This window comes from Rhinatrema bivittatum, chromosome 19, assembly GCF_901001135.1.
Source record: "Rhinatrema bivittatum chromosome 19, aRhiBiv1.1, whole genome shotgun sequence".
NCBI lineage: Eukaryota > Metazoa > Chordata > Amphibia > Gymnophiona > Rhinatrematidae > Rhinatrema > Rhinatrema bivittatum.
The window spans coordinates 41,486,802-41,502,765 of NC_042633.1; the positions used below are offsets into that span (position 1 = coordinate 41,486,802).

At 41.4% G+C, this 15,964-nt stretch overlaps 1 protein-coding gene across 1 annotated transcript in view; it reads left to right on the top strand.

Annotated features, from left to right (window-relative positions):
* LDLR (low density lipoprotein receptor) overlaps positions 1 to 14,182 on the top strand; it is a 30,225-nt gene extending 16,043 nt beyond the window's left edge. Inside the window, exons 6-18 of the mRNA XM_029584590.1 lie at positions 1,920 to 2,042; positions 2,450 to 2,569; positions 2,715 to 2,840; positions 3,812 to 3,983; positions 4,473 to 4,700; positions 4,824 to 4,942; positions 5,465 to 5,604; positions 6,961 to 7,102; positions 7,317 to 7,469; positions 7,987 to 8,220; positions 8,842 to 8,919; positions 9,043 to 9,200; positions 9,944 to 14,182. Of these exons, the coding sequence (XP_029440450.1) occupies positions 1,920 to 2,042; positions 2,450 to 2,569; positions 2,715 to 2,840; positions 3,812 to 3,983; positions 4,473 to 4,700; positions 4,824 to 4,942; positions 5,465 to 5,604; positions 6,961 to 7,102; positions 7,317 to 7,469; positions 7,987 to 8,220; positions 8,842 to 8,919; positions 9,043 to 9,200; positions 9,944 to 9,979 (1,829 nt within the window). The 3' untranslated portion in view covers positions 9,980 to 14,182. The remainder of the gene's footprint in view (positions 1 to 1,919; positions 2,043 to 2,449; positions 2,570 to 2,714; positions 2,841 to 3,811; positions 3,984 to 4,472; positions 4,701 to 4,823; positions 4,943 to 5,464; positions 5,605 to 6,960; positions 7,103 to 7,316; positions 7,470 to 7,986; positions 8,221 to 8,841; positions 8,920 to 9,042; positions 9,201 to 9,943) is intronic.
* The last annotated feature ends 1,782 nt before the right edge of the window (positions 14,183 to 15,964 follow it).

Genomic DNA, 15,964 nt, shown 5'->3' on the forward strand with positions numbered 1-15,964 from the left:
TTTCTATCCTTCTGAAGGTGGGGTCTCCAGAATTGTACTCAGTATTCCTAGTGAGGTCTCGCCAGGGACCTATACAGGGGCAATATCACCTCTCTTTTTCTGCTGACCATTTCTCTGGCTTTTACCGTCACTTATCCACCTGCTTGGCCACCTTAAGGTCATTAGATACAATCACCCCCAGATCCCTCTTTTCCTTTGTGCTTAGAAGAATTTCACCTCCAATACTGTATCTTTCCCTTGGGGTTTTGCACCTTAAATGCATTACTCTGTATTTTTTAGCATTAAATCTTAGCTGCCAGACCAGCTTCACTAGATCCATTCTCAAGTTTTCCCACTCCTTCCTGACTATCCACCCTGTTACAGCTTTTGGTATTATCGGCAAAAAGACAAACCTTTTCCAATAACCTGTTTAAGTTACTCACAAAAATGTTGAAAATTCCATTTACCACTACCCTTTGTTACCTCCCACTCATCCAGTTTCTTAACCCAGTCAGTCACTCTAGGATCCATACCAAGGGCTCACAATTTATGTAGAAGTCTTCTTTGCGGAACTGTCCTAAAGGCTTTGCAGCGTCTAGTGCTCCTTGATTCAACTCTCTGGTCACCCAATCAAAGACATGGATCAGATTCGTCTGAAAAGATTTACCTCTGGTAAAACCCTGCTGCCTCAGATTTTGCAATCCATTGGATTCCAGAAACCGCACTCTCCTCTGTTTTAGCAGCAATTCCATTAGTTTGCTCACCACAGAGTTCACACTAACCGGCCTGTAGTTCCCAGTCTCTTCCTTACTTCCCTGCAGTAATATGGATTTTCTCTGTTTCATATTGACACCCGCAGTTTTTCTTCATTAGTAGGGTAAGCACAGATTTGCTTATGAAGGAGGATGAGATTTATTTATAAAGAGGAGGTGGGAGCAGATCACTAACAGCTCATATTCATTACTCCAGAACAGTCTAATTGCAATGTCTGGCCCCTCTCCCTCTTCCTCACTCTCCTTCCAGGGGTCAATTTATTTCTTTACAGGTTTTTTTTTCCTTCTTTCTCTTCTTATGTCCTGTTCCCCATCACTATTTACTATTTCTGTAAGTTTTTTTCCACTGAAAGACCTGGTGTGATCAAGCTTCACAGCATGGGCAGTTGGGAGTTAATGGCTTTCCCGTCTGTTAGTAATGGGAGCTTGGCTTCGTTTGAGGTTTCCACTGTTGCCTTTCTCCAGCCAAAGCCCTGGCTCGAAAGCGAACAGATCACTTTACCTCACCACACACTTGCCGGTTGGATCTGGTGACATTCCCTCCCAATCATCACTTAACTTCAGCAGTTTCTTCCTCCTCTAGATTGCCTGTGGTAGCTTCTGCCCAGCATCAGCCTCCATTTGGGAAACTTGACCACATGCATTCAGCACTGTTAGCACAGATGGGGGTTCACATTTATGCTGTTTGAGTCACATCTGCAGTCCTGATCTGGTGTTTTAAGTAAGAATGGCTCATTTTGTTACTTCAGAAAAGTGATTTTATTGCTTATAGATGTGAGCGGAGTTTGCCTTTAGCAGCCATCTTGTATGGAAGCCCTCTAATGCCCCCTCACCTCTTTGCTTCCTGTGATCCTCTGAACTGAAGTTATTTGTTTAGTGTTGCTGCTTTAATGGAAACTTTCTCAGCTGAACACAGCCTCTGTCAAACTTGTCAGTATGGCCCACAGGTTAGCACTGTGCAGTTTCAAATGAGAGAGTTTAAGTACTAGCACTATTTTTACAAGACCATCTGCATTGGAAATATCTGGGGGGAGGACAGGAAACCTACTGCAGGTTCTGTGATGCAGGGGGGGGGGGGGGTAAAGAATGAGAAGGCAAAAGAGGTGAGGCTGCAATATGAAGAGATTGAGAGAGTAACATAACTCTCTGTTTTTTTTTTTGTACCAGTGACAAAATGCGAGGGGCCCACCAAGTTTAAGTGCCACAGTGGGGAGTGCATCTCTTATGACCAAGTGTGCAATGAAAAAAAAGACTGCAATGATTGGTCTGACGAACCCATCAAAGAATGTCGTAAGTGAACTTTTTGGCTGAGAGCCAGCTGGCTGTATTTCTATATTAGTGCCTACTCGGGGTGGGGGCTTGTATTCAGCCGGAAACTGTCTGTCTGAAGCCTGCTTACAAGGAACTGGCATGTCGACCCAGCTGTGAGAATATGTCCTTGCACTTCACTGGGCAGTTAGGAAACGGTTTTCTGCTATTCTCCGTCCAGCACAACACATGAAGAATATTTGAACTTTTTCCCCTTCAAATTCTTAGATTAATTCAATGAGTTTTCAACATTACCCCCAAAGTTGTTTTTCATTTGACATGCTTTATCACATTCTGCAATCCAGTAGGGAGAGGTGGCCTTAAGATCACTAGGAATGTGACATTTTACCCGTTAACTCATTACGTGTCCTCTTTACTCCCTCTGCAAGGTGAAAACGAGTGTCTGAAGAACAACGGGGACTGCTCCCATATCTGCAACGACCTCAAGATTGGCTTTGAGTGCCTCTGCCCTGATGGCTTTCGACTGGTTAACCAGAAAAAATGTGAAGGTAGATCCTAGAGAACATTTTAGGATTTAAAAAACTTGGATACCAGCAGAGATATGATGGGTTTTTTTTGTTTTTGGAAGGTGGGGTTTACGACGGACAATATCCCTGCTTGCTGTTCATATTGCTGTTGTTCTCTGTGTGATAGACATTGATGAATGTGAGAACCCTGATACCTGCAGCCAGATCTGTGTGAACCTGGAAGGAAGCTACAAATGTGAATGTAATGAAGGATACCATATTGACCCAGTGACTAAAACCTGCAAAGCTATTGGTGAGTGATGGTCTCCATGTACATTTCTTAGCATACTGGGATCCAAGCATGGGAGATAGGCTGGCCCCACTGTGCAGCATTTGATGCCCTGCATAATCAGAAAAGATCTGGGTTTGTGTTCCTCACTCCATCAAATCAAGAGATGAGAGTCCAGTCCTGGTTTATCTAACTTTCATCCTAATGAATGATGTTAATTTTATGTTTTTAATTATGTAGGTTCAGCTGTAAATCTCTATAAATTATAGGGGGTATGCAGACTTGAAATTGATTTTAAATAAATAAATAAAATAATGCAGTCTGGCACTTGTGGAAACCAGGAGTGGGTTACATTTGCCCTATGACAACATGGAGTTAGATTGCCAGCACTTTCCGGACAAAATTTGTAGCACTGCTGTAAGAGCACTTGCAGCTATGGGGAGGTGTGGGGCAGTGAAGAGCCAGTAGTTACTGCTTGTAAACCTATGGATCCATTCTCAGTAAGCAGCTGAGCAGAAACTTAGCCGATTACATTTTAACCAGCTAAGATTATAGGTGACTTCTCTGCCAAAACCTGGCTAGATTCTGGCTGAAGATTTCCTAAAGCTAACCTTTTCTGGTTATATTATAACTGCTGAGTGACTGGCTGAAAATTTAATCGGCTAAAAAAAACCTCGGAGTGACCGCATGTTTCCTCTGTCCTTACAAAACCCTGGTGATTTCATTATCCCTCTCACCCCAAACCGGTCACTTCCCTCCCTCCTCTGAGGCCCTGTGGCTGGTTAAATTTAGGACTGCTCTCAGCACACTCAGAGTTAGCTGGCTAGCACATCTGGCTAAGTCTTCTCCAGGACTACTTGTTTTTTTGGCCAACTAAATGTAGTCATTCTGTGGGGTGAAATTTCCACCCTGTGGGATCTAGCCAGTTGAGTCTGAACTGAAAGCTGCCAGGGTTGAGTGAGCTGCCATTTGACTGTTTTGTACAAATCCCACAGGCACTGTGCCATACCTTTTCTTCACCAATCGGCATGAGGTGAGGAAGATGACGCTGGATCGCAGTGAGTACACCAGCCTCATTCCACGCCTGAAGAAAGTGGTAGCGCTAGACATGGAAATCGCCAGCAATAAGATCTATTGGGCTGACCTATCACAGAAAAAGATCTACAGGTAACGCACTCCTAATATATATTATATATATAAATTATATATTCATTTCAATAAGCCTTTGGATAGTTTTAAGCTTTAACATGGCATGTTATGTCTGTTAATGAGGAATGTTAATGTTTTAAAGTTGCAATCCACTTAGTATGGCTAAGTACTGAAATAGATGGCATATAAAAGTATTTTAAATACAAGTTATGGTGCTGAAAACTCTCGTGTCAGCCCTACTCAATGCAAAAATAGTTTTGCTGTGGCGAATTTGCATGAGAGTTCTGTATGTTTTGTCTTGGTTCTTAGTTTCATGTGAATAGAATTCCGGTTCTCCAATGCCAATTCCATTTGCATGGGGATCCTTTGCTTCCACTCATAATTAGGTTTTTGTTGTGCATCCTAAGACAATAAGCCATATGCCCTTTGTCTCATTTGCTTGCCGAGAGCACAGAGTTGATCTTAGCTTGGCTTTTCCTGACTCGGATCTGTTTTTGTGTCTCACAGTGCCCTGATGGATAAGGCAGACAACTTCTCTCACCATGCCACTGTGATCGGAAGTGAGATCCAGGCTCCTGATGGCATTGCTGTGGACTGGATCCATGGGAACATCTACTGGACTGATTCCGTCTTCAGCACCATCTCTGTTGCCAACACTGAGGGCTCTAAGAGGAAGACCCTTTTTAAGGAGGGGCTGGCAAAGCCGCGTGCTATTGTGGTGGATCCTGCTCAGGGGTGTGTATCTCTAGGTGTGGCATAAGGGTGGGAGCCACACTCTGTCTTAAGTTTAATATTCCAGAAAAGACTCTGGCAGCTCGCTCATTTGGCTCTGCTTCCCTCCTCCTTCTCTTGTTGTAGCTTCATGTACTGGACTGACTGGGGTCTTCCTGCTAAGATTGAGAAGGGGGGGCTGAATGGTGTGGACCGCTACTCTTTGGTGAAAGATGGCATTGAGTGGCCCAATGGCATCACTCTGGGTGAGTACCTGCCTCAAATCACAAGTGCAGGGGTGTCTAAGATTGAATAGTATCAGATTGCATACTCCTTTAAAAAAAATTTTTCATTACATTTCCACTGTATGTATAACACATCCTAACACCAACAGAGCAACCTGGGAGATAAAACCTGTCTTACTCCAACTGTGCCACTATAAATGAACATCGAGATATTTCCAGTATTGCCAGTTACTAATAATGTGCTTCAGGGCTAGAGATATTAAGATATCCAATGATTTCTTTTCATAGAAGAAGGATTAAATGAGGAAAAACAATAGATTTAAATGAGATTGCATGTTTGAGCAAGTGACTCTAAGACAGGAGGGCAGCCACAGAGCCTCTGTACTCCCACGGGCACTATTTTGCTGGATTGAGGTGGACTGAAACCCTGCACTTATATGTTTTTTGCATTGCTTCATGGAATACCTCAAGACTCTGGCAGCTTTCTTTCCCCTTTCCCCTCATGATATTTATTTTCCCTCCCCCCTCCCCCCTCTCCCACAGACCATCTCAACCAGCGCCTGTACTGGGTGGACTCCAAGCTGCACGCTATTTCCAGCATTGATGTGAACGGGGGTAACCGCAGGGCGGTGATAGTGGACGAGGAGAACTTAGCACATCCCTTCGCTATCACCATCTTTGAGGTGAGTCTCCCATTTTGCCACGCCTGCCTATTTTGTCATGCGAGAAACTCTTCTGTCAGTCTTATTCAACACTTAATCCTTTTGTGCCAAGACAGAAAATCCAGTCACCGGCAGCAAGGAATTGGATTTATAAGTGAGTCAGGCTTTACAATTAAAAGAAGAATCCAGTATTCCTTGCTCTTAAAACCAGTCCACATGAACCTGATATAAGTTTGATATTTATTGAATTTCAGGTGATTATTTTGCCTAAGAGATTTTGGATTATTTGGGGTGGGACCAAATAGTATTCCCAATTTACTGAACTACAGCTGTTGCTAGGTGGAGAATCCAAAACCTTAGGGAAAATCTGTTGATATTTCCCTTTCTTTTTTTTTTAATTATATATATTATATATATATATATATATTAGACTTGATGCAACTCCAACAGCACTTTCAACTTCAGCGGTGGGGAGGGAAATTGGATTCAGATGACAGCCAATTCTGGGCTCAATTTTTGTGGTCTGTTGTACCGATCCACAGACATCAGGAAAAATGTACAGGACTGCTTCTACGGCCAAGTTCAAAAGCAAAGCACGTTCAAGCTGCAGCATTGTATGAATTATCAGGGATGCTGCTCACTCTGTAAAAATGTTGCTAGAAGTATTTTCTTGTATGGATTCACAGTTGCTTGGTTTTGATTGTAAATATTACTACCTTTATCATAAGAGTTGGGGGTAATCAGCACAGAGCAGCAGTTACTATTTTTAACAGAAACATGGGGGTATCCTGCATAGAGCAGCATTTACTACCCTTAACATGAGCATGGGGGTAAACCTGCACAGAGTGGCAGTTACTACCATAATGAACTTGCTGTGCAGACTGGATTGTCCATTTGATCTTTTTCTGCCATTACTATAAAAAGCATAGATTGATATTCCCCTTTCTAATTAAAGTTATATATGGAGATGCCAAATGGTTAGTAACCAACCTGTGAGACCGAAACATCCCTTGTTTTGCTGGGGTCTAGTCCCTTCTCTGTGGTTTAACCCGAGAACTGACTGTTTCTGCTTAGTTCTTTATGCATAAACTCATCTTCCATCTGGGCTATTCTCCTCTATTTTTATTAACATTATATTCTGTAAAAGGCGTCTTGATGCACTCTGAATGGTACAAAGGACTTTATTCAAATTTGCTAAAAACTAAAGGAAGCAAAAAACCCATAAGTCAACTTTTATCCTTTGTTTCAATATTTGCTTTTCCTCTTGCTGATTGGTGTTTTTTGACTCTCGGTTAAGTTGATAGAGATGCATGCCAGTGTTTTTTTTTCTAGTTGAACTCAGCCAAAGCCTAATGGGACTTGGTCTTCACTTTTCAGGATAGGGTGTTCTGGACAGATGTGGAAAACGAAGCTATCTTCAGTGCCAATCGGCTGACGGGAAGTGATGTCGTTAGGGTGGCAGAAGACTTGATGTCTCCTGAGGACATTGTTCTCTATCACAACCTGAGACAGCCTGCAGGTAAAGAACTACAGTGCTGCCTGCTGTTAGTCCTCAGACCCATTCCTGAGACTGCTGACTAAGAAGGCACTTTTGTAATGGGGACTCATTTACTCATCCTCCTTAGATCACCAAGTCATTCCTTCAGCACAGTATATATCTTGTTTCTTCTATTTTTGTACAACTAGTTTCCAGTTTGCTCAGTGATTTTTGGTTTTCTTTTCTGATGGGGCAGGTGTGAACTGGTGCAACGTGAACAGCGTTCTTAACGGTGGCTGTGAATACCTCTGTTTGCCAGCTCCTCAGATTACTTCCCACTCTCCAAAATACACCTGTACCTGTCCCGATGGGATGCACCTAGCACTGGACATGAGAAGCTGCACCAGAGGTATGTGTCTGAATGCAAGGGCTTGCCTTCGAAACACCTCCATCACCCTAAACTTGTGTTCAGCCAATTGCATGCAATAGTTTTATGGGGTTTTGTTTTTTTTTTTTAATGTTTTGTTTTTCTTTTTAAACTTTGAAACCTCCTTTGAAGGTTTCCTTTGAAACCTTACGAAGCATCCATAACCCCCCCTTCTCCACAGGAACGGCATTTAATAGTACTGTTTGTCATGAGTTCACAAGTAAAGCAATCCACCTTAATAAGGCAATTCATTCCCTATACTGGATTCCAAAATTTGAGTGCTGGTTTTAAAAGAGTTTTATCTATATCATTTAGAAGATCTTCCTTTTTATAGAATGGTGATTTATATAGTTCTTTTGGAATAAGTGCCAGCTTTGCCTTTAAACTTATAGTAAAACTGGTTGGCAATAGGTGAACATTCATCTATTGTAGAGACAGCATGACAGAAAGATGTCCCAGATAGAAACTGTATTTTTTTTTTTATTGTTCCTCCTTTTAGATCCTCCTTCCATCAGCACTACCACTGAGATCACCAGTAATGCTACCAGGCCAGCCAGCAAGACCACAACACTGGCACGCATAGCCACCGTGACCAATACTGCAACCACGGCCACAGTCACGTCCAAGCCCAGAAACACACACTCACCTCCCTTTACCAGCAGAATACCAAGAAAACGCACAGAGGGAATCCCAGAGCTCACCACACTGGGCATGATCACTCTCTCTCAGCAAGGTACGCAAAGAATTGCCTGCTTCATCTCTTGAAAAACCTGGATTATCTGAAAATGTTTGTTCTCGCATTGCTGGCTGCAGTTTGAAGGGCAGAGCTTAGTCAGTCTTAGGCCTTGCTTAACAGAAGGTGTGGGGGTAACCTCCACGACGTGGCAATTACTACCATGAGCAGCTTGCTGGGCAGACTGGATGGGACCGTTTGGTCTTTGCCGTCTATATTATATTACTATGTTTCATCCACGAGAAACCTCAGTCCAGACATAGTTTTACAAAATTAAATTGTGCGGTCCATATTCAGCCACTGTGCTGGATAAACTTATCAGGCTAATTTAGCCTATATATTCAGTGGCACAGCTGCACCACTGAATAAATCCAGCTACCCAGATAATTTATCCGGCTAACTCAGTTCCTCCCCTTATACTCTTTCTCTTCCCACTACTTAACTGAATAAATACTCAGTATTTATCTGGCTAACTGTCAGCTGTTGACCTCAGCCAAATATTTAAACCACATCATTTAGCCGGCTAAGGCGTAACTTATATGGCCAAGTGGTGCTAAATATCGGCCTCTAAATGTATCAGATTTAGCCTGCTAACTTTTACTAACTTTTTCTCTTTAACAGCTCAGAATGGTATTGCTGCCGAGACCAACACTGAAAAGGGCAGCGGTCACACAGCTTTGTCTATTGTCCTACCACTAGGTATGTGGTAGATTTTCTTAGGAACCAATAACTGTGGGCATATCATTTTAACTTCTAGTCTAGATGGGCTCAGCGTTCTTTCTGAAAGCATTAAGGGTAAGCTGTTTTTCTGGCCCTTTGCAGTTCTGCTGTGTTTGGTTGCCTTCGGTGCTTTCCTCCTTTGGAAGAACTGGCGGCTGAAGAACACGAACAGCATAAATTTTGATAACCCTGTGTACCAGAAGACCACGGAAGATGAAATTCACATCTGCAGGAATCAGGATGGATACACTTACCCATCAGTAAGTAGCCTGCACTGGAGGCAGCTCAGTAAACCAAAACCTTTCCACGTGCACTGATCTACACGGTTTTCCCCTCCCTCCATCCCCACCTCTCCAGCTGTGGATTCTGACCATCCCCTTACAGAATGGCAACTAAGAACATAAGAAATTGCCATACTGGGTCAGACCAAGGGTCCAGAATCCTGTTTCAACAGTGGCCAGTTCTGGCAAGTACCCAAACACTAAGTAGATCCCATGCTACTGATGCTAACAATCACTTGTCTTCTTACTGATGAAATCAGGTGGCCAAAATTAGCTTTTATAGTTGTCTTGAGCTGTTGCATTGCTTCCATTATAATTGGTGTAATGTGGGTCAAAACAGTCAATCCACAGTGGCTGATTTGTCACTTGTTTTCACAGGAAGACCATTAAATATTTGAGAGATTTCTGACACCTTGGTTCAGAACTGAGGATATCTGTAGTGGCATCAAGCTTGGTTAATAGTCGGTTAGACTGAAAAGTTAGAATGGCCAAAGAGGTGGAAAGAACAAGTGTAGTCATCTTTTGAGGTTTCTAAGGTATTCTCTCTTGTACCAATGGTGTACATGGAAAAGCAAAACAAACCTCACTGTGCCTCACTAGAGTAACTTCAGTTTAATGTGATCCTCTTCTCTGCCTTCAAGGAACTGACTGTATCAATGTTCAGCTAAAATTTTGGAGTAAGATTTGAATTTCTCCCCCTTCTGGTACCATTCTCTCTGCAGAGACAGATGGTGAGCTTGGAAGATGACATCGCATGAACAGCTGCTGCCACAAAGTGCCTCTGAACCACTGTTGCTGCTTACTCTGGGGAGAAGAAGAAAAGAAGTGCTTTTTCATTCTTGTTTCCCTTAAATGTGTAACAAATCGTCCAAGCCGCAGTGCATCACACTTCCTGAAGAACTTGATACACACATTTTTCTTTTTTTTTTCTAAGAAACAGAGCCATACCCGGTTGAATGAAATCTCAGGCCATGCAAAAGACGAAAGGATTTTTTTGTTTGTTTTGTATATTTTCTATTTATTATGACAATTTGTTTAAAAAAGAAAAAAAGCAACTTTTTTTTCTATGAAATATTTGGTCAAGCTTTGTGCCATATTTTCACCCCCAATCTTTGAGCAGGAGGGGAGGGGAGGGGAGATATTTTCTTACACATGAAGGAGAGCAGGAGAATGACAGAGCTTCTTCGGACGTAAGACTGGAAATCCAGGAGAATCTTTGGGGGGGGGGGGGGGGAAAGGACCTTTTGCCATCCACACCCAAGGTGCTGCTCAATCAGAACTGATCTGGAGGTGAGAGCGGAGAACTGGTGCAATTTATTAACTGCAGTTTATTAAATGGTGATGGTGAATGTGCGTGACAGTGTGTTACAATGACTGGACTCTCAGGACTAGGATATTTTCACTCAGGCAATCCCTGGAGTCTTCTGGCCATCGTGTTTGAAGTGCAGCAAGTAAGACTCATAGGAGCTTTGAGAAACTGAGTGAAAGCAGCGGGGAAGATGGAAGATCATGGAAAGAGGAGATTCTTTGCAATGTTTGTACTCACATACACACACACACAAACACATAAGTGTATGTGTGATTTTTGTGATCTGAATGACTTAGTCTCCCTCCCTATGCACTTTTTGTTGTTCTGTTCAGGATTGTATATTTGTAAATTATGAATTTTGCACAGTCTTGTTTGGAAATCTTTGTTCTTTCTGAAAGTATATTTAGCCAGCAGAGCATGAAGGGTGGGAGGGAGGAAGCCTACCTATAGAGGTTTCTTGGCATTTCTGGATTCTGCAGCACTGTAGTATTTTTTAGGCAGGTAGGGAGAGGCTTTTTTTTTTTTTCCCAGAAATCTGCTTTTCAGCATTTATTTTTCAACCTTTTAAGCAGGTTAAATCTTCATCATAATCTTTCCAGGTTTATATTGGTGAGAGGTGGGCACCCAGTAAAGAAAAGCTGACATATTTGTACGTTAGCATCTGCACTTCCAGCAGAATCTCTTCCGGGAGATGAAAACCATGACACTACAGCTAGCTAAAGGCACACAGTGCCTGGCTACCTTCCTGATCTGAACCTCCAGCTTTACTGGCATCTTCTTATTTTTGAAGGGTGTAAATATATTTGTCATACATTCTAATGTTGTACAGCTCTTTATTTTGCACACCTTTTTTTGTTTTATTTGGTATTTTGGTCTGTGTACATTTTGGTTTGGAATTTTGTTCAGAATAATATATGATTTATTTATTTCATAAGTCATTGAGTTTGCTTTCTTTTTATTCAGAAACCGATCTAAAGAATTTGCACTAGTGGCTGTGTCCGGTGCCTTGATCACAAATAGCACTATGATATGTATTGCATGTGCCTCATATCATCTCTGTGTACATAAGTTAACTATTTTATTAATCACATTAGGCTAATGTATGCACTTCTCTAATTTCATACTCTGCTTCCTTTACTTTCTGCCCTTTTGATCAAATATTTTCATTGTGCTGGTGAGGAACTCAGATTTTGCAGTTTGCAAACTTGGATTTGGATTACTCGTCTTTTTCCAAATCTGAGCTCAAGGCAAGTTACAATTCAGGTCCTGTAGTTATTTTCCTGCCCAAAAGGACTTAGAAAGATATACCAAGGCAATGGAGGGTGCCATGACTTTCCCAATGGCACAAGAAGCGTCAGCAGGATTTGAATCCTGACTTCTCTGGTTCTCAGCTATTTGATGCCACCTTTTAATTCTTATTTTATTGCATTTTCTCTCCTTGGTAATAGTCATCTCTGTGGCCAGTGTCTATTATTTCGTCATGCCCTTATCTACTGGAAGGGGAAGTAAGGGAGAAGTGAAGTCTGCAAGACAGAGCCCTACATTTTTAGGGTAGTAGCCTCACTGGCTGTTGTGCTGAGTGAACCCTCCCTTTGCCTTCCCCCACCAGCCCTCATCACTGACCTTATTCATTAACAAGGCAGCCTACATTCTTACCAGTTTGCACTCAGAAAGCACACTGCCAACCAAATACACAGTTTGATCAGATCAGCTGGATGCTTATATGGATGGGGGTGGGGATGAAACGATGATTTTATTCCGGTACAAAAGAAATAATTAGCAGTCTCACAGAAGAAAATGCTGGTGTGAGGCTGGAGCAAAACTATGCATAAATCCACCTCCCCCACCCAGTGATTGATTGTCATGCAAGATTATGGAATCTACTGCAATATGGTAGAAAGTCTTCCCGATAGAAACATTTCAGCCGGATATAAGTATGCATACTGGGTTTCCTTTACCCTGTCTACATCTGTAACTGTGAGCTTCCAGAACTTTCGTGCTGGGTCTCTGCTCCAGAACCAAAGAAAAGACGCTTTCAGAGAGCTGGTCATTAACCTTCTCTATATCCTACATACACAGAGACCAGGATTCCAGCTAGATTATGTCTGCATTGCAGGTCAAAACACAAGTGTGAATATTAAAAAGCACCAGATCACAGGAGCCCCCATCCCAAAGCATTTTGGAAGATTTGAAACAATTTTGTTGTGGTAAGAAAGCAAAGATCAAGCATACAACAATCCCTCAGAATATTTGGGGATATGAGTTAAAAAAAAAATAGAGCCAAGCTCATGAAAAGTCTGCAGGTAGAGACTTCTGCCTGTATCTTGCCTCTTATTCTTTAATCATTTATAAATCATCCATTGTATTGCACACCTTCTTCGGGGCAAAAGCACAAAAGAACTCATGCTTATTTAAAGAAATACAAATATAAAGTAGTACAATAATATGTTTGAATATCTAAAAGGTTTACAGAGATTTTATACTTTGAACATTCACTTTTTTGAGTCAAACGTGTCAAAATATACCAAAAATTACCGACATGCACATAATTGGATGCTGTGGAATGCTTTTTGGAGCTTGGGCCTTAAATCTTATTGTAAGATTCTTTATTCTTTGATACTAATAGCACTGTCTTGAGTTGTTAAGGCATGAAAGGCTTTCCTATGAAGCTATTTTGAGAATGGAGGACCTGGGCAGAAGCAGTCTTAAGCCTGGCTTACTGGGACACCTGAGCCACTTTCTTAACTGTTAAAAACATTTGGGGTTCTGGTTTATGAAAAAGATGTTTTTTTTCACATGGGGAGAAACCTTTGGGGGTCAGACCAACAGTCTTTTTTAACAGCATCATCTATGGAACCATAAAGTTTCTGTCCCATTTCTGAGAATGGAGGTCGAGGGCAGGGAGGTCTTTGGCTGTTGGCAGAGGCTTTAAGATTTTTTAGTAACTGATTTTCTCCAAAACACCAAAGAATGCTAAAATTATGATCAAGAGATGACTTTCTACTCTGCGAGTCTTCCTTTCCATTCTCTCACTCAGAAAACAAGAGCATGCTGAAAAATGTACATGTTAAATATGTATGTTCAAATACAGGGCCAGATGTACTAAGCATTTTTTCTCATAGACACCAAATAGGAAAAATCATTTTCTACATCAGGTCCACAGTGTAAGTTGACTAAATACCACCTGAAAAAGAGTATATCTGAAGTGTCACTGGCTCTTGACAGTTTATAGAAGAAATCATTTCCTGATAAAATGGTGCTAAATTATATTTCTGTCTTCTATGCCTTTTTTTTAAATGTCTGTAAACTATTCTGTTGATCACAGATTTCTGTTTATTTTTCTTCTCTCTTTTTTGTCACTTCAGACTTTAAAGAGGACAATTAATTCTACCTCTGCTGTATAATCAGTTTTTTTATATGCTACTGCCAGGGATTAGCACATGCTTGGCCCTAGGGCTCAGGGGAGGACATGGCTGGCACGGGCCAGGTGCTTTCTCAAACTGATTTCGAGTGAGCCCGTGTTTCTTCCCATGTGTGAGTGTGAGGAAAAGTGTGCTTAAGTGACACTGTCTAAATTGCACTGATCTATTTTATTTTTCTGTTAAATCTGTTTCCTGTGCGGTTGATAAAATAAAATTTTTAATGCACCTAATGCTGTTGATTTTATTTTTTACTTGGCATGTGACATGTTGACTATTGTACACAAATCTATCTTGTGCATATTCGTTGTGGATATCCTGAAAACCTGACTGGCTGGAAAACCAGATTGGGAACCACTAAAGACTTTAAAGACTTTATTTCTTCATGGACAAGCATAACAAATGAGCTGCAAAAGAAAGGTGACATCATCTGACAGTGCTCAGTTGGCCTGCACTCCCTCCTAGCCCAGAAACTTCATTGAATCTGTTCTGGGCATACATGGGATTTCCCATGCTAGCATTGCTGCATGTCTCTCACTCAGTCTAATTTTGTCCATTTGCAAATGATCAGACACTCTGCTCTTGTCAGTCATGTTAAAAAAAAAAAGGAAGAAGAAAGTGGGAAGAATTTCATTAACTTATGGACCCAGGGAAACATCTGATAATGTCCTTAACAAGATTTTCCTTTAACAGAAAAGGGAAAAGCCCTTTTAAATCTGGTGGTAAATACCATCACAAAATGGCTTCAGCAGACTAACATGATATTTGCTTTTGATGTTTAGGTCTAGATCATAACAGCATGACCTGTGGCCCCAGTGGCAGAATGTCCCCAAGGGCACTCGTCTATTGAGATCTAAAGTTTAGATTTGAGTTTAAAAGCGCATTGGAACACAAAAATGTGGAAACATCACAAATAGACTTTGATCCCCATTTATAGACATCTCAGATGCAAAGATATCATGGGGTAGGTCACCGGAGCAGAAAAGCCATGAGAGCTAAATCCCTGTGCTGAGGCATCAAGACCAGGTACCAATCAATAACAGCGCAGAGCTGCCCACGCCAGAAAGGGTTGGTGCAGATACAATGGTGTCAGGTACAAAAACTGCACCAAAATCTCATGGTGCTGAGTTTTTGGCACTGAGTAGCATTAACACTTTTGCGCATGCAGAACATGTTGCAGAATCACCGGTACCACAGAAAAAGAACAGTACAGAAAAAGACTAGTTTAACTTAAGCATACTACAAAATCCTCGGCTTCTTTAAGTGCCAGGACATCACCACATTTGCTTCAACTAGAGGCATGAGTAAAAAGGAACCAACACTTCCTTCTCTCTCAACTATAAGATTGTCATTTATTCATCCAAAAACTATGGACTGATTTTGTGAAAACTTATGTGAAGCAATTACCAACATTCAATTAACTTCCACATCTTATTTTCTAAAAACAGAGAAACAACCATTGGAAGAACCCGTTGAGGTTTCATCAGAAAAAGAAGTAAAATCACAATCCCCATCATATGTTTTATCACATTCAGAAGATAAGATTGCTATGACAAATTGAATATATACCTGGAGACCATTCACCTGATCCTCCATTGGACCCATTTCCTGAACCAAACAGAGCTTCAGCACCACAGAGGGTACTAGGTATCCATTTTTCATACAGAAAATGTTTGAGGTTCTGCCATTCAGTCTTCAAGAATTGGAAAAGACTATCACTGAATTGAAAGGCATTCTTCAGCACATACACCCACCACTGTAGAGCTACCCATATGCATTAAGCACTACTGGATATCCAGGTGAAATTATAAAAGACTCTCTTCTCTATCATACCAGTGGCTAAGAATGTCGACATCAAATATAGAATGGAGGACATAAGGCGCAATTACCACATGATTCTCTATTTGGACAATCAGCCAAGAAGAAAGCCAAAAAGGTCAACATGTACTCAAGAATCCTAGACAAAATAGGAAAGTATTAAAGGGCGCAATCTAGAATTGAGGCCCACCAATTTC